This window comes from Spinacia oleracea, chromosome 4 (genome assembly GCF_020520425.1).
Source record: "Spinacia oleracea cultivar Varoflay chromosome 4, BTI_SOV_V1, whole genome shotgun sequence".
NCBI lineage: Eukaryota > Viridiplantae > Streptophyta > Magnoliopsida > Caryophyllales > Amaranthaceae > Spinacia > Spinacia oleracea.
This window is the reverse complement of record NC_079490.1, coordinates 11,860,204-11,881,436: the sequence shown is the minus strand read 5'-3', so window position 1 is coordinate 11,881,436 and position 21,233 is coordinate 11,860,204. Positions and strand designations below refer to the sequence as shown.

The following is a 21,233-nucleotide window of genomic DNA, read 5'->3' as shown; positions in this document are numbered from 1 at the left end:
AACTGTATCCTTTACTTTATTGGTTTAGTAATTCTTATATTGACATATTGGTTTAATAAGAACTAGTCTGTACCCGTGCTTTAGCACGGGATATTTATAAAATTAAAAAGCTAATAAAAAAGCATTAATTTTAATTTCCTTTTTTATTCATATTATTATTTAAATTGACTAAAGTTTTTAATATTTTCCTTTTTTGTTAGTATTTTCCTCTTATTGATAATTTAATTTCATGCTTTGGTAGTTTCCTATTTGATTTAACTTAAATTAAGGAAATTAAGAGTGATGACGTGGAGTAGTTGTGCTTTGAGAATTTAGATTTTGAAGGGCTCTCATTTCTCACCACTCTACTTTAATAATATAGATTTGTGTTTTTCCTCCCCTAAATTATTGCACAACTGTTAAAACGACAACCGTTTAATAAAGGGGAGACTAAACTGTTACGGAGTACAAATTTGTGTTTACTCCGTAATATGCAAATTACTGGTCTATGTATGTGCTATTGCACGGGTACTTATAAAAATTCTCTTAACAACGGTGTTAAGTTTGCATAATTCGATTTCAATGGGTAAAATATATAATGTTTTCTTATTCTTTCATGTTGAGTATTCTTGATCATTCTCATTTCATTTCCAAATAAGTCCCCAATTAATTGCGCGTAAAGAGGTTGATGATTCGGATTTTTTTATTTTTTTTAATCTCTCAAATTTTCTTAAATATAGTGTATGAGAGATGAGATTGAAGCTTTGAAACCCACACATTGATCGCCACCCCGCTTTAATAATATAGATATACACTATCATTTTCTGATCTCATTATTAGTTAAAGACTCCGAAACTCGAACCTCAATAAGTCTAACCAAGAGTGACATTGACAAACAGATAGAGAAAGGATAGAATTGAATCAAATCACAGCTATCTAAAGAGTACGTAATACATACACAAATAATTTCAAAAGTTCAAGTAAAACAAATAATATGATGTTGATTTTAAATTATTTATTCAAAACAAAATTGTGGATCAAATTGAAAGAGGTGGGGATTGGTTGCTTTATACATGGAATTGAAGGAGGTGGGGAACTCTTGTTTTCTTTATATAGAACATGGCCATATTTTGGGAATGGAAATAATTTGTGATTCATGTTATGGCCTAAAGCATAATTGCAATTTGCAAATACATTACCATGACTTGGTATAATGGTTAACGGACGCACAAAAATAATACAAATAGATTTCGTTTCCCGTCAAACCAAAAAAAAAATACATTTGGTAAACACATCACCCCACAATGCTAATATAGGAAAATGAACTACTCAATTCGTCCCTTAATACTCGACCTATTTTGACTTTTTGCACTATTCACATAATTCACTTTGACCCTATTTTATTTCTAGTATATGAAAACAAATGTTAGTATATAATATATTGTTGAATTTATCTTAATATATATCTTCAAAATATTAATATTTTATAAGTTTTTATAATATGTAGTGCAAGAAATTGATGGTCAAAGTTGTACGTTGGCAAGGATGTCCGGTCAAAACAGGTCGAGTATTAAGGGACAGAGGGAGTACAAATTTATAGAGACCCTATTTAAAACCTATTGGATTTTATAAAAAAAAAAAAAATTAAACCTATTGGATAGCAAACTCTTCATTGTTTATTGTTGGAATGATGTTTACAAATCCACGTTGCAGGTAGCTTGTCAAAACTATTTTAGTAGTTTTCTTGTAGAAAATTGAGTTATCAGGGTGGTAAACAATTGTAGGCTTCCTTAAAAAACCTGAAAAACTTGATTAACAAAGAAAAAGTGAAACAATATTAATTAACACGAGCCAATTACAAAGGGCCTGATAACACACAAGCGACATTGAGTGTCTAAAAGTTTATTCTTGTTCCTCTTGGTGACAAATAACCTTCCACCGGACCAACATCATTCACTTTTATAGTTTTATGATATAATTTTCTAAAGTTTATTCTTAAACTCGGCTACTAAATTGCAAATTGCAATCACAAATAAAGTTATACCTTTATTACCCAATTATTATAATTATAAGTACGTCGCAAATGTATTCCTAATGGCCCCAAAAATATCTTTATCTAATTCCACCCACCGAAACAATGTTGGACATCAAGTGTTTTCTACCAATCAAGTGTGTGAAATCCAACAACCCTAAAAATCCCCTAAATATTCTAAATGTATAACACAATAATTTTGAAAACTAAACTAATTAGTAGCATAATATAATAGAGTATATGTATAACTTCGTATTTACTGTATTCGCACAAGTTTAATTGTTTTTACATTTTTACCTTACTCGTTTAATGCCCACCCACTGTATTCGCACAAGTTTCATTGCTTTTACATTTTACCTTACTCGTTTAATGCCCGCCCACTATTAGCCCGTTATTGACCCACAATCTGCTTTGACTCCAACCATTATTAACCCGCTTAACTCTTTTATTACCAGAACTGTTTTTGACCTACACCGAACCTGACCCAGCCCACCCAATAACCAGGTCTTACATATGACCAAAACTGCATAGCCAGATACGAAAAGCAGGCGAAATCATTTAATCGAGTTCAGATAAGTTCAAATCAGGTCGTGTGATAATCGGAACTAATCAGGTCGTTTGACCTACACCATGTCGACTTTTATGGTGGAATAATCCTGTTATCATGCTTCAAGAAGGGTCAAGTCATTACAAAACTTTCGGCTGACATAAAACAAATTACAGACTCACAGAGGTTCATTACTTCACATAAATCATCCCTTTCTTGTTTTTTCTTCTGATAACCTACACATAAACCATCTCTAAAGAAACATCTGACTAGTTCAAAACTTTAGCCCCGTAAGCAAGCATACAAGCAATATTGGGCATCCATATGTGAGCTCTTGCAAGGTACACAAAATATTCGCAAAAACCAATTCTGAAAACCGATTCCATACAAAAATTACAGCGCTTAATAACAAAAGAAAGGGCTCATAATCATTTGACATGATTCTGGAGGCAGAAGTAACGACGAAGTTGTTAGGCACCTCGGCCTAAATGTTTTACTCTGGGATCATTTGTTCATTGTCAGCATCATCCGCCTGCTCAACTGTCGGTTTAGAGGGTCCCTGTGCTCCAGGAGCCTGCTTCTTCTTCATGCCGCTAACAATATCATCTATCCTTAGAAGCATGCAGGCTGCTTCTATGGCAGTCTTGAAAGTCTGAGCCTTTACTGAGTATGAATCCCAAATCTAACAAATATACACATTTGTAAAAAAGTGAATCAGAGAACTGTAGTTTTATTGCTATTAAGCTGTAACTTTTGTAAGTTGAGAAATGTCTGACGCTAAGGCATGCCCTAATGCCATAAGAGTGTGCATGTCCAGGAAAGAAAATACCAAATATTTTAAATTCCGATTCGTATCAGAAATCCTCCCCAACTATACTCTATCAGTGTTGATGATCACATTTCCAACAGGTAACAACAAATAAAATGGTACAAGAAACATTTAACACATGCTTCAGAATGAGTCCACTGGGGTAAAAAAAGAACACCGTAACAAGCACCCACAATAAACATAAAGCAGGAAAAAACAAAGTCAAGATAGGAAAATGCATTGTATTGTGTTCTTGTATACCATAACAAGCGAAAGAAAAGGACACATTAATATTGTTAAGAAGATTACTGATAATCAAAGGGAGAACAGCTACACCACATATACACAGAAAACAAAGACGGACAATCAATCAAACCTTCTTATCTTTCATGTCTGAAATTTCACCAGTGTTTCCATCTATGCCTGTCCAAGCATTTTCACCATTTGCATGCTGCCCAATTTTGAGATCAAATTAGTCGATATTATCTTAAACTCCGTAATAAATAAACATTAGCAGAAAGTTTTCAAAAAAAAAACTTGAATCCTGACCTTTCCGCGCAAGGCAGTCATAGTCCTAATAACATTTACACCACAGTTCTGGGCCAGTGTCCTGGGTATAGCCTCAAAGGCTAAAGCAGCTGCTTCATACGGCCACTGTTGTACAATGAGGAAAAATAGAGATTACAACTGCTGCCAGAGTAACACGATAATGACAAGTGAAAATCAGAAGTTCTTAACCGTGTGGCGGGTTAGGTGTCAAGGACTTGTCAAAAAATTAATTGCGTTATATTCTTTAGATTAAGTGAAGTGGGCGGAATAGCGGATTAGGGTCAGGAAGAGTGTTTCACCTTTTCTATGCCTTCGATGGATGCGCTCTTTTGCTTCAGGGTTGCTGATACAGTCAGCTCTGTACCGCCTCCTCCAGGAACAAGTTTTGGATTTTTTATGATATTTCTTGCCACACACATTGCGTCCTGTAACAAGGGGTACACACTTCAGTTATCAATATACCCTGATCTGTACAAAAGTAAGCACTCTTATATATCCTTACCTGGAGATTTCTTTCAACCTCATTTAAGAGGTCCTTGCTAGGACCCCTTAATAACACAGTACATGCTTTAGGATCTTTGCATTCAACAATAAATGCAAAGAACTCATCACCAATCTTCTTGACCTCAAACAACCCAGCACCAGTACCTACATCCGATTCCTGCAGTTCTTCTGGCCTATTAGCAATGACTGCCCCACATGCCTTGGCAATTCGGTTATTATCTGTCTTCCTCACTCTCCTAATTGCCGTAACCCCAGCCTTGCTTAAATAATGGCATGCCAAGTCACTTAGTCCTTTTTCAGTGATCACTACATCTGGTTTATGGATCAGCAACTGCGCGCACAAATTCTGAACGTACTCTTCTTCCATTTTCAGCAAGACTTCCCAATCTTCATCTTTCATTATTTCAGCATTTGTTTGATTTTCACCTTTCTTGTACTCAAGAGGACTATCAAGAAGGATGATGCGTGGGTTGACAATCTTCCGCCTCATTTTTCCAGGGGCAACCACATCCTTGTTGAACATCACCCCTTTAAGCACCTGGGAATCTTCTAACTGACCTCCAGGCACTTTCTCAACTTTAATGTACTTCTTAATGTCCACCTCCCGTAGCCCTTGTCCAAGGTCCACGCCAACCATTGAAGTGGCCTCAATTGCTAAATCCTACAAGACATGTAAGGCACAATATAAATAATCTAACACATTAAGTATCTAAAGGTGGACATTAAGAACAAAAAGGTACTTGGTGAAACTGATCAACGACATGCAAAACAAGTGGTTAATCATACACATTACAGTTGTGAAAGGTGGGTGGATGAGATCAATATGAGAATATGAGTTCATGCCAAATGGTAGAACCCAACTCACCTATAAATTCTTAGCCCAATAAACAACAGTGTCAAATGACCATAAATACAGACGTACACACAAGTTATTACCATCAGCCTTATTTTTATTTATTTTCTGAGTTCTTGCACCAAACTTTAACCCTTTTTATTAATCATTATTAACTATAAATGAGCGAAAATGCACATCAACACAATTATTTCCACTTTTTTAATGTGGATATCAAAAGTTGCTTTTCACATTCCATTTTTACGTTTTTTTTATTAAAAAAAAAAAAAAAAAAATCATTCCCGGAGACACCATCAAGAAGCACAAAGTTCAGAGGATGATTTTTCTCTCCATAAAATTCTACATGCCCCACTATCAATTTTTAAATATTTCCATTATCACATGAATACCACACCAATATTTAACCTTGTATTTCTGTCAAACCCTACCGTGTAAAACAAAATGCTCCACAATCGATGGTTAATTTTAGTATATGCCAACAAAGAAATACTCGTATGAGACAGAACTGAACATATGTCAAGAACCACACTTAAGAAGTAATAATGGCGGTCCATCTGCAAAAATACTTGTTCTGATGATTACGTCATCCACAAGAGAGGTAACAACATACGTATACCAATTTTATGATTCCCAAAGGCACAATGGTGCCATTTGCAAGAGACTAACTTTAAAACATCAATTACCAAAAAAAAAAGAGTACGTAAAGCAAAGAATAGCCCTCACAATCTCCTAAACCTAGTCCAACTCCTGTAATGATACGAACTATGCCAACTAAATGAAAATATAAAATAAGTTCATACCATTTTACGATATCCAAAATATTCTAGGAGAAGCAAGAATCAGGTAACTTCTCCAATTACACCCAAGTTTCAGAATCCTGAATTTCTTACAGTAATAATAAAGGTTTAAGACCCTGACTGGAAGACAAAAGTTGAAACATAAGGAAAAGAGCAAGAGAAGCGAGAATGCCAGAAAGAAAGGTTTGCTAGCCAGTGGCCCCTATATTAAACCCAAGACTATGATCAACTATCATCAGGGAAGGGAGGGTGCAAGTTCAATGGTGTTGAAACAAAGTACTGTTTTCACTAGGAATACGAGGATACATTTCAACTTTCAAGACATGCTACTTGGCTGAAAGCCCAGTGTGCAGCTACTGTAAGAGAGAGTGAGGAAAAGGGGGCAAGCTGTGAGAGAGTGGCCTACACTCCCTCTTTGTTTTTCATTAGATCAAATGAGACAATAGCCTAGTCCTTAATTAATACTGCAAAGAGGCTGTCACATGAAGCAAGCCTCCATATAGGAGAACTGAATGCCCAATAAGAATGGAAGTCAAGATATGAGAATGATTTTCAACCCTCTCAAACTGATAAAACCCCCACAGTTGTCATAGGAGGCAGCCAGGTACTATCATTAAACAGGGAATATATGATGCCTCACCGACTGCAATCTGGGAACAAAAATAGCTACTCCATATACAAAAAACCTTTATGGCACAGGCACACATTATCCTCACTCCACCAAGGGAACCAAGGAGGCCATACAATTAAGGAGGCTAGCTACACTCAAGCCAAACATGTTACTATGAACTTACTAGAAATTTGTTGCTCAAATGTTCGAGGCATGGATGGAAACACCTAGCAACATCTAAGGAATCAGAAAGGCTTCTATCGACAAAAAACAAAATGCTATGAAGCTAATATAAGTTGATAACTAGATTCACCCATAATAGCTATGAAGCTACTAAAGTTCTACAAAAAAAATGTCCGCCAGCAATTCCACTGGCAATAGTTGCTTAATTTATTTACAAGGTCTCAGATGAATTAATTTAAATAAAGAAAAAAAGTCAATTAGAATCCAAAATCCATCGTTCACTTAAAATAAGGAACGAGCATCCACTTAACTATAGTTCAATCAACACAAACCATCAGAGAGTGCATCTCTTTTTTCTTTTCTTTTTTTTGAGATTCAAACAGTGTTCTCTATTCTGATAGTTTACATCAGTACATCTCATAGCAAGCTGAAAAGGTGTTGACAGTTAAACACTCAAATTTTGTAATTTAATCTTAGGGCGTAGTTTCCCCCTCACATTTCCCAACTTATCCCTCTCCCCATTATAACACTCTACATACAAAAGATGTCCCCTGTCCACAGAATAGTTGCACCTTTGGTATAAGCAGAAGTGCTCCAGCACCCTTGACAATAATTAAAACATGAGATACAAACACCACCTAGTACAAATGTTGTAAATTCACGTGCAACAGCTAAGACAAATATAATTTTCCTACCCAATCCAGGAAACAGAAAAAAGAACATGATAAAGAGGACAAGGGAGAGAAGGGAAGGATGAGAACTCACGGCAATCAGATCACCAAACTGACTGGTGAACTTTGTGCCGATACAGCTCTTGACCAGACCCAACATAGTAGCACCTGCATCAATTCCAACATTTAGATGACAAAAATGCCCCATAATCATTTGAAAAAGTTAAAAAACTTTAACGTATCACATAAATGCAACAAAACCATTTGAAATAGTAAAATAGCATTTATATACATAAAATGAGACAAAATCAGGACAAGGTACAGAAACCTACGATCTTTCACATCAATGGTCATTGCGATCTTGTCAATAACTGCAAGTGCATCTTCCAGAGCTTTGGTATATGCTGAGGAACATCCAAATTTAGGTGTAAGTACGATTCTCCACAAAACGATCGTTCAGAAAATGAAAATATGAATGCCAGCTCATTAGTACCTCGGCAAATAACAGTAGGGTGAAAACTCTTATCAATAAATTCTTCAGCCACGTGGAGCATCTCTCCAGCTGCAGCACAAATTTCACACCACAAATTAAAATATATTTCGCAAGTGCAATACCATGGGATAAGTAAGGAAAATGAGATAAATCATAAAATTGTGTCCAATATCAAAGAAAAAAGGAAGGAAAAAGAAGAGAACATTGGTGCAAATGAGTGAATCTCGCTGAGATACTTCGAAGTTGATAGGGAACCACATAGTAGAAGCTACTGACTACTGAGTACATACATCACATGTAAACCCGGATCTTTCGATCTTCTACTTGCTTTACAACAAGTACAATTAGAGGGCAACCAAATTGCCGTCAAGAAAATGTCCATACTACCACTCCTACAACCGGTTGTTCTATGCACACTGTCCAACCTCACTCGTTGCTTCCAAGATAGCTCTTGACAGTGGGCAAATATAGATTGGTTGTATTCCACATTTTCAACCAATTGTACAATAGAAATTGCCCACATCACTGCTTCTAATTCCAAAACCCACACCCGAATAATGAACCAAAACCTAATCTAGTGAGTGAGTGAGTGAGTGAGAGAGAGAGAGAGAGAGAGAGAGAGAGAGAGAGATCTGATCTTACCAAGAACAATAACAGAAGTCGTTCCATCTCCTACCTCTTCATCTTGAGTTCGGCTAAGCTCAATCATTGACTATTAATGTGATGAAAAACAAATATTAGTGGGGGGGAATTAATAAAGGACAGCAGAATTGTTGTTAAGTTCCATAAAATACCAAATATTAAAATAAACCATATTAACAAGGAAAAGAAGTAAATTATGTAACATTAAGATGCCCTAGGCGGCTAGGCCCCAACCAACCATGGTCTCACACAGCTGCAAAGAATAGAGTGCTAAGTATGTGACCATTGGAGGGTACATAATATTTTATTTCTCCCTTCACTAATGGAGTGGAAGGAAAGGAGGAGAGAGACAGAGTGCATGCCTTAGCAGCTGGATGTGCAAGATCTAATTCACGTAGAATGGCGTTTCCATCATTCGTCACAACTATGCCTGCAATCACCAACATAACAAGAAGAGAACAAATTAGTTACAAAGGCCAAAGGGCAGTGAATCAGCTACATGGGCCATCACCATCTGATGATGCAGAAGGTGTTACCCCTCATGCACGAACTTATAGACTACAAAATTTTCTTATATCTTTGGTCTCAAACCGTTCACCACCACCACCCTGCCCAAAAGGTGCAACAAGCCAACAACACAAGTACACCAACAAATTGTTCATGTGTTTTTCATCCTTTCTTTCAGCATAATACACAAATAACCTGATTTGATAATCTATTAAGACAAGTATGACCTCAAGTATACAAATGAAATGCAGTCTAGCAATGCTCCTCCCTCCTTTTATCCATTCCTCCACCAAGAGTATGAAGTATTACTATTGAGAATAATTCTAATTTGTTAGAGTAAACTGTAACTCATACTATCCTTTACATCTGTCACAATTATTCAAACATACTTTAGTTTAGAAGAAAACAATAGTCATATTAAAAATACAAAAAATTTGAATCAAGCAACTATGACAGCAATCTAATTGATTAATAACACAACCACTTTTCCACCCAGACTAAGGCTAAAAATATATATCACCTCCAGCGGCATCAAGGAGCATCTTTAACATTGAACGTGGACCCAATGTTGTCCGAATTACTTCAGCAACGGCCTGCCAAGCAAAGGAGGAATATATAAAACAGGTATCCAGGTTTAACCATTCACAATACAGAAACCACATATCTTGAAAAGCCATGAGGGTACTACAAAGCTTTGCGCACAGATTGAAAAAAGTTAAAACAGTCCGGGATACCAAATGTCTAACCCATCAAAGAACGCAATCAAGAATCTTAAGAAGCAGAATAAAGAACACATTGCTTATGATTGGTTCATATGTGCTTTTCATAACACAAAGGTTGAACACTCAAGAGACAACTCGTATACCAGAGTCACTGACCAAGGACTACAGACGAGATACATTATTGATTAGTACCAGAATCTGGACACATCACATATGTTCATTTTTTATTTGGAGTGCAAAGATCACATGAGTTAACATGATATTTGGCAAATATTTCACTCTGACATATAAATTTATTAGGATCTATAAATTGTGATAAAATTCAGACAGCTGAGGATATATTCAAAAAGCTCAACTTATAGGCGTATACAATAAGACAAAAGATGGCCATAGGGACAAAGAATAAATAATAGGTTCAAGAAAATTATGTTCAATAAACATAAAAACAATTTGCTTTTCTTGAACTTTGTTAGAAGCAAAGTAACTTAAACAATAGTACAGTTGTAACATTATACCAACTACTCCAAGATTTAAAACCCATCACCTTCCATCAGAAAGGACTGATTCTCACCTTTGCTGCTCGGATGTTTCCATGATGGACCTTGCTACCAGATTCACGTTTCGTAGAATCCTCTGCAGTTTCAGGAAAATGAAAGAAATTAACAAAGGGAAGATAATGAAGCCCCAAAACTTAACAATAGAGCTGAAACTTAACAGTCACAACTATTTCTTCCTTTATTTTATACTTCTTGAATGGGATTCATAGATAAATCATAATTTTGGTGGGCAGCTTGTCTTTGCACACCCTTCAATGTTTAGCAATTAGCATTGTCCAGACAAACGAAACTAAACCCTAATTTCACGAGCAAGCATCTAACCGTAGAGTGTTTGGCATCACAACGCATTATTGGCCTTGAAATATTCATAAGCAAATACATTTCTAATTGAAAGACCAACTGAAGTTATGTTCAGTGTATGATATATTCCTAAATCTACTTCCATCCCGTAAAGTACAAGGACTTCACAAATCTCAATTGCAAAAGTTCAGTGAAATAAAAATCAAATCAAATCAAATAAAACAGGATACGAGTTTCCAAATCCCAGAGACAGGAAACCCCGCACGTAAAAGCACTAAATCAGAATTTACGTTTCAGTATAAATTAGAATCGGCCAACAAGATCTTGAAACCAATTTTAAAACTCAAGTCCCAAAGTTCTGATCTTTCATTAACTATCTCAAGCAAAACCTCAACAATTAACCACATATAATCGACGATTACTTAATTAATTACACAGGTGCATAGTGTAACTAAAAACGCATACTAACCGCCGCCCTCCCCGTAAACCATACACTTAACCAAAATATACAACTAATCCTGGTAAAAACTACAATGAATTCATAAAAATGAGATCAGATCTTCGACCTAGACCGCCGCATTTACAAAATCATTGCTCCAATTAACGAAAACCCTAGGTTAAACCCTAATTTGAAATAGCATCGAATACTCGCATTTTTAGCAAGAGCGAAGTAATTAAAACACAATATTAAAGGAAATGGAAAACTGCTCGTGAATTTAGGTTTACAGAATTAAAAAATGAACCATAAAACAAATTACAACGAGAAAGTCGAAGGAGGAGAGAGAGAATGCTTACTGAGAACGACGACTGGTGCGTGCATGATTTCTGAGTTTGGAGAGAGAAAGAGATGCAGAAACAAAAATGGAGGAGAAAACAGAGGGTTTGTAAAAGGAGGTAGCGGAGTAGAGACTAGAGAGAGTGTTGCAGCGCTCCCTTCTCTCCTGTATTACTGTAGAAAATAGAAATGGAAAACCTTGAGAAGTTTTGTTTAAGTATAAAACTTATGTTGTAAAAAAAAAACGGATTTTTCATGAAATACCCCGAATTTTCGCGTAATTCACCAAATGCCCCTCGACTTTCAGAAATACATAAAATACCCATATTTCAATACTTATTACACGAAATACCCTTATGACGTCATCAACCCTAATTAACCCAATTAACCCACCCATTAACCCATTTTTCCCCTAATTACTTTTTCGTTTCTCTCACCCCCTTCCTCTTCCCTTCCCTCCATGTAAGTTACTTTGCTGCTACTCTGCCCTTCGTCTTCGTCGAACCCGCAGCCCAGAAACGACCAAATCACCTCCTCCAAACGATGGCGCCGCCGGTAATTTCGCCGCTAATCAGAACTTTCGTTGAGTTCACCGAGTCGAACTCACAGCAGAGGTGAATCACTCGATTGAACGATTCCGACCATTTTTCTTCAATCCTTTGCATTTTCTTCCAAAAAGAAACCCCACAAACTACCAAATCGTTCGAATTTGATTTTCTGTCAAAACGTAATCCCACAAACTACCAACAAATTCTAAACGAACTTCCCAGCTTTACCCAGAATTCACATTAATTAAAATCCAATTAAACACAAAGCTAACCCAAATTTCAAAATTGCGAAAACAGTAAAGAGGAGAAGAGGGTATACTATTGTTCCTATGATTAATCATCTCTAATGATGTTGTCAACAGAGGGTGATGAACTATATATCATCTACCATAACATGATCGACGGAAGAAATTCCTTCCTGCTGCTGTTGTTGGGCTGCTGCTACGGCTGGTTCAAGAGGGTTTCCATGTCCCGCATCCTAGTCCTGGGAACGCAAGTGAGAAGAAATATGGAATGAAGTAAGAGAAAATTGAAGAGATTCAGAGAAAAAATGAAACGGTGGCAAGGTGGTGGAGGAATCTGGGTTGCTTGATTCGTGAATCGGGGTTGTTTGATGTTTGAGGGGTATTTTAATAGCAGTGGTGGTGGTTGTTACGGTGGCAGGAGGAGGAGATTTTGAGGGGTTAATTGAAGAAGGAAGGGGAAGAGACCAGTGAGTTAATGGAAGAAGGAAGGGAGAGAGAAAAGAAAAAGAAATTGGTGGGTTGGTGGGTTAATGGGTGGGTCAATGGGTGGGTTGTTAGTGGGTGGGTTAATTAGGGGTGTTAATTAGGGATTAGGTACTTTAATTACACGTTAAGGGGTTGATTATGGGGTTGATGACGTCATTAAGTATATTTGGTGTATTTAGTTTTGAAATAGGGGTATTTCGTGTAATAAGTATTGAAACAGGGGTATTTTATGTATTTCTGAAAGTCGAGGGGCATTTGGTGAATTACGCAAAAATTCGGGGGTATTTCATGAAAAATCCGAAAAAAAAAAGTATAAAACTTCTAAACTTTCACTATTTTGGAACGATATCCCGAGAAATGGCTTAAATCAAAATTATTCCTTCGTTCGGTTGGTTTGAAAACTACTTTGGCCCTGTTTTTTAGAACTGAACTGAACTGAATGCTTCTTGCGCCGGCATTTGTAATTATTGATTTTTTAATTATCATTGTACTTACCCATGGTACATGATCAAATTCTACTTTCTTCTAAATCACCCAAGTTGTGAAAAAATGCGCTTGTCTAAAGAAGGATCGGTTAAGAAAGTGACTAAAAGAACTTTTGTTTGTAACTGTTTGTCTACTTCAACAATTCAACAACATTCTTAAACTAATCCTAATCAACTTCCACACAGCCACGAGGCCCCCGACTCGCAAACCATACCCAATTTGATACTCCCTTGGTCCTCCGTCTTCGATTTAGTCACCGCACCAAAAAAAATGTATGGAGTTTTAGATAATAAGATCTTGTTGATCATAGAAAAGTAGATGTGATGAGAGATAAAAGAGTATTTTTTAAGTGAATGTGAGAGAGTGACACCGAAATTTTTAGAGGGAAGAATCCCTCTATAATAAAAAGCCGCTACAACAATTGTTTTGTGATAAGTGGTAGTTTTGTCAACTATTAAGTTTTTATTTTATCCAATTTTTATCCTTTTTCCCTCCTAGTCGTGCATTTTCTTGCTTAATTTGCTTAGTTTTGGATAATGTTATAGTTGTAGATTTTTTGTAAATTTTAGTTAATTTTGTCACTTTTCTAGAATTTGGTACTGCTCCCTTGTGTTTAATATTGTAGGTTCGCACTTTGCATGTGCCACGCACAAAACATGGAAGGGTACAACGGAGCAAAATAAAGCAATTTGGAAGAATTTTGCAAGACTTGTGCATAACAGTCAAACTGAAACAATCATAACTATTTTTCTACTCAAGATTTTCATGCGATTCAAGTTGTAAATGAAAGATTATTCCAAGATCTTTCCAACAAGGGGTCACACGCCTTATTTTGCCGAGAAATGAAGTAGTTATGGTCATTTGAAGCTTGCAGTGTCTAAAGCTCTGCGCGCAACATCCCGGCCGCGACAGATATATCCCGGCCGCGACGACTGCCCCAGCCGCGACATCTTTTACCCCGGTCGAGATTTTGCTACTGGAAGTTTGTGAATTCTTTGCCCAACTTCGCCTTCGCGGCCGCGACACCCCGTCCCGGCCGCGACGACCTGTTTTGCAAACACTTTCTTTTGACGGATATTACTATGTTGCTTGGTATAAATAGTCATTGTACGGCATTTTCAAAGGGGAGAGCCATGTATTAGCATATTTTAGCTTAGGTTAGGGTTTTTAGAGAGAGAAACTATCATTTTCTAGAGAGAGAAAGTGAGAAAAACTTGTTGAATGTTTGGATTTTGAAGAATCTAAGAAAGAAACTTGAAGATTTGGAGGCTCCTTGCAATATCAATGAGAATTTCTTACTCTATCTCTTATTTTATTGTTTCATTTACTTATATTTGTATTTTTTCACTTTTAATTACCTGTTTGTCTTATATTAGTGTTGGATTTCATGTTATTAGTTGTGATGTCTTTGTTCTTGCTATTTAGAATGATTTGTGAGTAGTTGTTTTACTTGGGAATTGGTTGAAGTCATTGATGAGATTATGAACCTATAAATTGAACATGAGATTTTCACTTAGGGTGAATTTGGTTGATAGATTTGGTATTTCATGAATGCTTGCGTGATTGGCCATCATAAAGGCATTTTTTAGGCACCCTTAGTGAAGGATTGAATAATGAAGTTAAGGGGTTGCCTCAAATCGATCATTAGACTTGGAAGACCATGAAAATAGGAACTACATAGTCCAGAGGACTTTCTTTGATTGTTTATGTTCATCATGTATATGGATATGCTTAGTTGAATGCCTTAACCATGAAACTAGGTATTTGGTTGGATATTAGGCCAACCTAACTAGCTTAAAAGAGTAGCTAGAGTACCCTTGGATGAACGATTCCCCTCAATTGATCCCCCTTTGTTTCTTTATCATTTTGATTGCTTGGTTTGTGAATTATTTGATTGGTGGATTCCCTTTCCCAAGGTTTTTTTTTATTATTTTTGTTCGTTTTAACCCAAAAATCATCACCCCAAAAAGACTTGGCCTATCTTATCATATGTCAATATTTTATCGGTGCTCCCTTTAGTCCCTGTGGATTGACCCTTGCTTGCCCTTTCTACCCATTAGAGAGACTTTCCACATTTTATAAATAAATAATTATAAATAAATAATTATAATTTTTTCTTCAAAAAAATCATAATTCCAACTTTTAAATGTATATATATATATATGTGTGTGTGTGTGTGTGTGTGTGTGTGTGTGTGTGTGTGTGTGTGTGTGTGTGTGTGTGTGTGTGTGTGTGTGTGTGTGTGTGTGTGATCAGATTCTGGTGAGAACCTCCTTTAAAATGAGAACCTACCTTATAATGAGAACCTCTCACAACCGTTAGATTATGATGAAACAGACGACTGAGATCATCTCATGCATTAATGATGCGCGGTAACTTCTCTCTCTTGATTGAGCTAACAACTTCTCTCTTGATTGAGCTAACAACTTCTCTCTTGATTGAGCTGACAACTTCTCTCTTCAACTAACACACTCCCTCACTCACTCACGTTAATTTCTCTCTCCTCACTTGAATTCAAACGCCCTCATATCTCTCCTCACCAAATTTTCTTCAAAATCACTTGAAAAAACGGAAAGTACATTGTAATTTCGCGAAGATTGTTGAGAATTAGAGGTATGTTTACATAATTCATTCGATTTTGTTGCTTTTTTTTAATGTCGAATTCGCACAAATTTCTGCAAATTCTGCTCAACTTTCTACGAATTTTGCTCTAATTTGTGCAAATTATACCACATCATATTAATCCTACTGTTTTGAAGATTTTGCAGCTTGAAAATTGCATTTTCTTCCGGAGCTTCGATTTCTATGGCGAATGAATTACTGAGGTATTTTCTCTCTCCTGCCTTTGTTTCAGAACTTTTGTTGTTTGTTTTGAATTTTTTTGGACTCTTTTTTTTTTTGTAAATTTCTGTTGTGAAATTTTTCGATGTAATTTGTTGTGTTTGATTTTTCCTGCTTATTTATTTTAACGGGGAAAATGTCGAAAAATGAGAAAAATCCAAAACAAGGTAATGTAGCCTAATTTTTGTTTACTTTTGATAATATTAAGTTTACCATTAAAATAATGTTTTTTTTACTTTTGAAAACTGAGATGATCTAATTTTTCTTATGTTACGTTTTCTGCTGTTATGTTTATTTGCTGAGAAAATTGCTTCTATGTAGCTATAAGTTATCACTTATTTTTTATGGTACATTATTACTGTTTTTAGACCTTAATTGATGATATTGCCGAGAATAATTGATTCTAGATTTTAGGTTTAATATTTTTAGCCCTGAATAGTTGGTTAAGTTTGGTGAGCTCTTCATATTAATGTTACATGTTTTTTTAGTGTCAGATTTTGATTTCTATTATTAGTATGTTGATATGTCTGCTTAGATTTTTCTAATTTGGTTACTGTTCAGATGTTACATTGTCTATTGTTCTGCTTATTTGCTTCACTTTGATGTGTCAATGCAGTGACCATTATCTTTTTGTTGAAGATTCGAGTAAATAAATCATCGATTTACTTTCCTATTTTGCTTCCATGAATTTTGATTGAAACTCCCACATGTTGAGTATCTTGCCCTGTCCAGTAGCTTTTGTTTATAAGCTTTACTTTTAAATTAGTTCCATTTACTTTTTTTTTTAGTTATTTATCTACTTTTAAGCAAATTGAGATTTTGTTTATAAGCTTTACTTTTAAATTACTTTTAACCCTGTTAGTGCCCTTTAATTTAGAGTCGTAATTCATATTTCCTTCCTCTAATCATGTAAGATGGACAGTGCCATAACCTTGGTGCTTATTTGGTGTTAGTAATTGTTTTTCTCTAATTTTAAAAACTTGATAGATTTTTGGTTAAAGTAAGTCAATTAGACTTAGAAGTAAATTGCAAATGATAAAATCCAGCCGAAAATGTTAACTTCTTTGCAATGTTTTTCTACTAAGCATTGGAGAATCTTGTATGTTGGTTTGTGTCTGGCAGTGGTTGTGTTTGGTTTAGAGGGACTGGCCTGCTGTTAGAGCTTCAGTTTTGGTTGTTAGCTGATGTAACATGTGCAGGAAGTTGCAGTTGAGCTATTGTTTGGCCAGTAGTTAATTTTAGGAAGTAGGCCAGAGGGTTCAACTAGTATGCAGTGGATATTTTTTGGTTTTGTAGTTGCTCTTGTTTGTTTAGTTTAGTTTTGTTCTTCTGGGTATGGTTTTTTTGTTGGGTGAATGCATAGCTTAGTAGGCCTTAGCATTTTTGTTTTGGGCTTGAAGTTTGTGGGTTAGGACTGGTGCATGACTGCAGGCCTAGGAGTTTAGTCAGCAGCAGTATGCTTAGAGTAGCGGTGTTGGTCCGTTGGTTCTCGATGTATAATACTATAGTGTTTATGTAAGTAATCGCTTCAAGTCCATAGGAAGGCAAAAACACAGTTATGCAATACCGCCAATTCCTTCTCTTATTTTAAAAGTAGATCAAAACTAGGTAAAAGTAAATAAATTAGGCTCAGTTGTGAATTCATTTGTAAGTCTGGATATGAATTCTTTTGAGCTTTTTCCATAAATTTCACATTTGACATCTTTGAATTTAATTGATATGGTGTTTTGACCAAATTACACCAAACATATAAAGTGACTAAATTGTGCAAGAGTAAACTAAATCTCTCTAAAAGTAAAGTAAATCTCTGTAAAAGTAAACTAAATGATAATGGAACTTTGGTGTAATTTTTTTCTTAAATACGAAGCCAAAACTGAAGGAAATAATGCCCTTGGTCCAAGTATGCATTCTATGTTAAGTCTAATAAATGCGGTTCAGTATTAATTAACAAGTTAATAATTCAGTGAGATCAAGTGAGCTGAATGCCTAGCTAGAGGCCGCTTCAGTTCAAGTGGAATTAATGATATTAATCCACAGCTTACTCTTGACTGAACCCGTAGGGTCACACAAATAGTACGTAAACGGATCAAGTATTTAATGGCATTAAATACTCCATCTATGAATATTCGGAACCGACGGATCTTGGTTTCAGTGGGAGCTAAGATCGTCACAGGCAAGAAATGAATACTCCGGAAACGATGATATTGCCGGAAACGGAAATATGGATCGTATCGGAAATATGAATATTATCCAAGTCGTAGATGTTGCCGGAAACGGAAACATGGTACGTATCGGAAAATATTATTGGAAATGGAAATATTACCAGAATCGGAAATATTGCCGGAAACGGAAATATTGTCGGAATCGGAAATATTACCGGAATCGGAAAATAATTCCGGAAACGGAAATATTAAATATTTGTTCGAAACGGAAATTAATTCCGGAATCGGAAATATTAAATATTGTTCGTAATCGGAAATAGATTCCGGAAATGGAAATTTAATCGGAAGCGTATCGTACGAATTAGCATCGGACGAGGTTGCCGGACGAAGGCCCAGCACGAAGCCGGGGCCATCGCCCAGCAAGCATGCGCGCCACAAGCCCAGCCAAGGCAGCGCCCAGGCCTACCGCAAGGCAGGCCCAGCGCGCGCCAAGGGCCACGGATGCGTGGGCCGTGCTGCGCGGGCTGCTGCTCGCACGCGCATGGGCAGCCCTTGTGGCTGCCGTGTGTGTGTGAGTTTGTGCTCATGCGTGATTCCTAAATCTACAAGAGTCAGTGTATGATTAAATTTCTATTCCTAATTGGATAAATTAATTAAATAGAATTCATGTAGGATTCTAATTTCAATTAATTCGTATCCTACTAGGATTACGATTCCTTTTCCATAACTCTATAAATAAAGGCCTAGGGGTCATAATTTATACATAAGTTTCAAAGTATTCAAAAGTGAGTTTTTTGAGAGAAAATTAAAACACACATCTTGCTCATAAAGTGCCGAAATTTTCTAGTACCTTAAGGGCGATTCTAGTTGGTCAATCTTAAGGCGGATCCGGACGTGCTGTGGACTATCTACGGAGGGACGACACTTGGAGTCCTAAAGACTTGTTCTTGTTCGGTTCGGGCGCAGCTAGGGAGGGCACGCAACAAAGAGTATGCATCTAAATTATGCTATATGATTATGTGTAAATAATATGTTGTCCTGGGTTAATGGTTGTTTCCGCATGATCTATGTAATGTCATATGTATCATAACCTAACAGTGGTATCACGAGCCCCTTATTATTTTCATAATCTAAATTGCATGAACATGGTTAAATATTACAAATTTGCAAGAATTAAAAGGGGTGATTAATTTTCGTAATTGTTAATTAATTGCAAATTGCGTTTATTTAATTATATGTACGCAGTTTTTCGGCAGTTTCTTCATTACTCATCCGAATTGAGTGATTTTTGTGTCAATTCCGCATGTAAAAGGCATTCTAAAATTTTGACAAAAATAGTTTTTTTCTGCCGAACCCAGAATTCTCAAATTCGAAGCCTAACTATGACTTTTCGAAGGTTTTAGTTTTTCGAATGCAAAATTTCGTAAATTTAAGATGTTAAATTAAATATTTGCGATTCTTGTTGATAAATCTTGAATTTTTGATTGACCTACTGCATATGTTTAACAAGTTTGAATGCCTAGTCTTGTTAATTATGCAATCTAATTCGTAATTATGATTAATTTGTTGAAAATTAGAACAATTTAGAATTAATTTGATTTTCATAATTAATTGTAATTTAATTAGAAACCTATGATTAAAAACCACCATAAAAATTGTAAATTTACGATAAATTTTAAATTTTTATGACCTAGACTTGAATCCATAACAATCGGAAATCAATTGGATAATAAATTTTCGATTTTTTCGCCCTAAAATTATGAAATTAATAATATTTATTAATTTGTCATTAATTTTAAATATAAATTTTAAATTTTATGCGATTCGTTCATATAACTTGCACGCACGAAGCAATGGACGCTTCGTGTTACCCTTAAGGGGTGTTGTATAATGCGGGCATGCGACGACGAGTAAGGGAGCTCGTCGCCCGTGCGGCACGAATGCAATGAGCAAGGGCGTAGTGCACGAGCACAAGGCAGCAGCCCTGCCTTGTGTCGTGTGCCACGAGCTATGAACGAATGGGCATGGGCGAAGAGCGAGCCAAGGCAGTCGCGTGTGGGCAGCAAGCGAGCTGCGCCACAACGCGCGCTGCCTCGCACAAGAGCGCGCAGCCTCGCGCGCAGCGAGCGCAAGCTCGCGTGCCACGAGCGCTGCGCCCAGCATTACTCGCGCGCACAACGCGCGATGTCGCCCGCCCAGCGAGCGATGTCGCGCCCCAGCGAGCGATGGCTCGCGCGCGCAGCGAGCGATGTCGCGCGCCCAGCGAGCGATGTCGCGCGCCCAGCGAGCGATGGCTCGCGCGCCCAGCGAGCGATGTCGCGCGCCCAGCGAGCGATGTCGCGCGCGCGCACTGCGAGCGATAGCTCGCGTGCGATGAGCGCTGGCGCGCGCAGCGAGCACAATGTGTGCGGAGGCTTGCGATAGGGAAGCAGCAGCTATGCGACGAGCGCATGGGCTGCGCGCACATGGCCAGCAATGGCTGTGTGCGTACGGTCCATGGGCGTGCAACGCGTAGGGTGTTTGCGTTACGATTAGATCGTTTTGAATGTTTAATTTGAAAATTTCAGTTCACGTAATTTTAATTGATTTTAAAATTAATAATTTGAATTATTTTCTTGGATTTTAATTTTGAATATTATAATTATAATAAATGTTATTTATTCTAATTATTTTACTAAAATTAAAATCATGAATTAATTTAAATGCGACTGAAATTAAATTAAACTTTTTGGATTCAATTATAAATTTATATGAGCTTTAAATTTTAATTAAATTTGTATGTTTCCGGTTAGACTAGAAATACATTTTTATGTTTAAAATTGGTAAAGCATATGAATTTATTGGTTTAAGTGGGAGCGTTTTTTAGTCATAAACTCTTGATTAGGTCTACAAATCCTTAAGGTTAAAACAACTTGATTATAATTAATAAGGACTGA

The 21,233-nt window shown here is 36.6% G+C and overlaps 1 protein-coding gene across 1 annotated transcript; it reads right to left on the bottom strand.

Annotated features, from left to right (window-relative positions):
* Window positions 1-2,698: 2,698 nt before the first annotated feature.
* On the bottom strand, window positions 2,699-11,745 carry LOC110776432 (T-complex protein 1 subunit gamma). Its single transcript, XM_021980995.2, has 13 exons — window positions 11,550-11,745; window positions 10,469-10,530; window positions 9,696-9,768; window positions 9,031-9,098; window positions 8,669-8,738; window positions 8,027-8,095; window positions 7,866-7,937; window positions 7,628-7,701; window positions 4,418-5,080; window positions 4,215-4,340; window positions 3,916-4,020; window positions 3,743-3,817; window positions 2,699-3,240 (listed from the first exon to the last, which is right to left on the bottom strand). Exons 1-13 carry the CDS (start codon window positions 11,572-11,574, stop codon window positions 3,052-3,054), a joined length of 1,671 nt encoding a protein of 556 aa, XP_021836687.1. The 5' UTR covers window positions 11,575-11,745; the 3' UTR covers window positions 2,699-3,051.
* Between the last annotated feature and the right edge of the window lie 9,488 nt (window positions 11,746-21,233).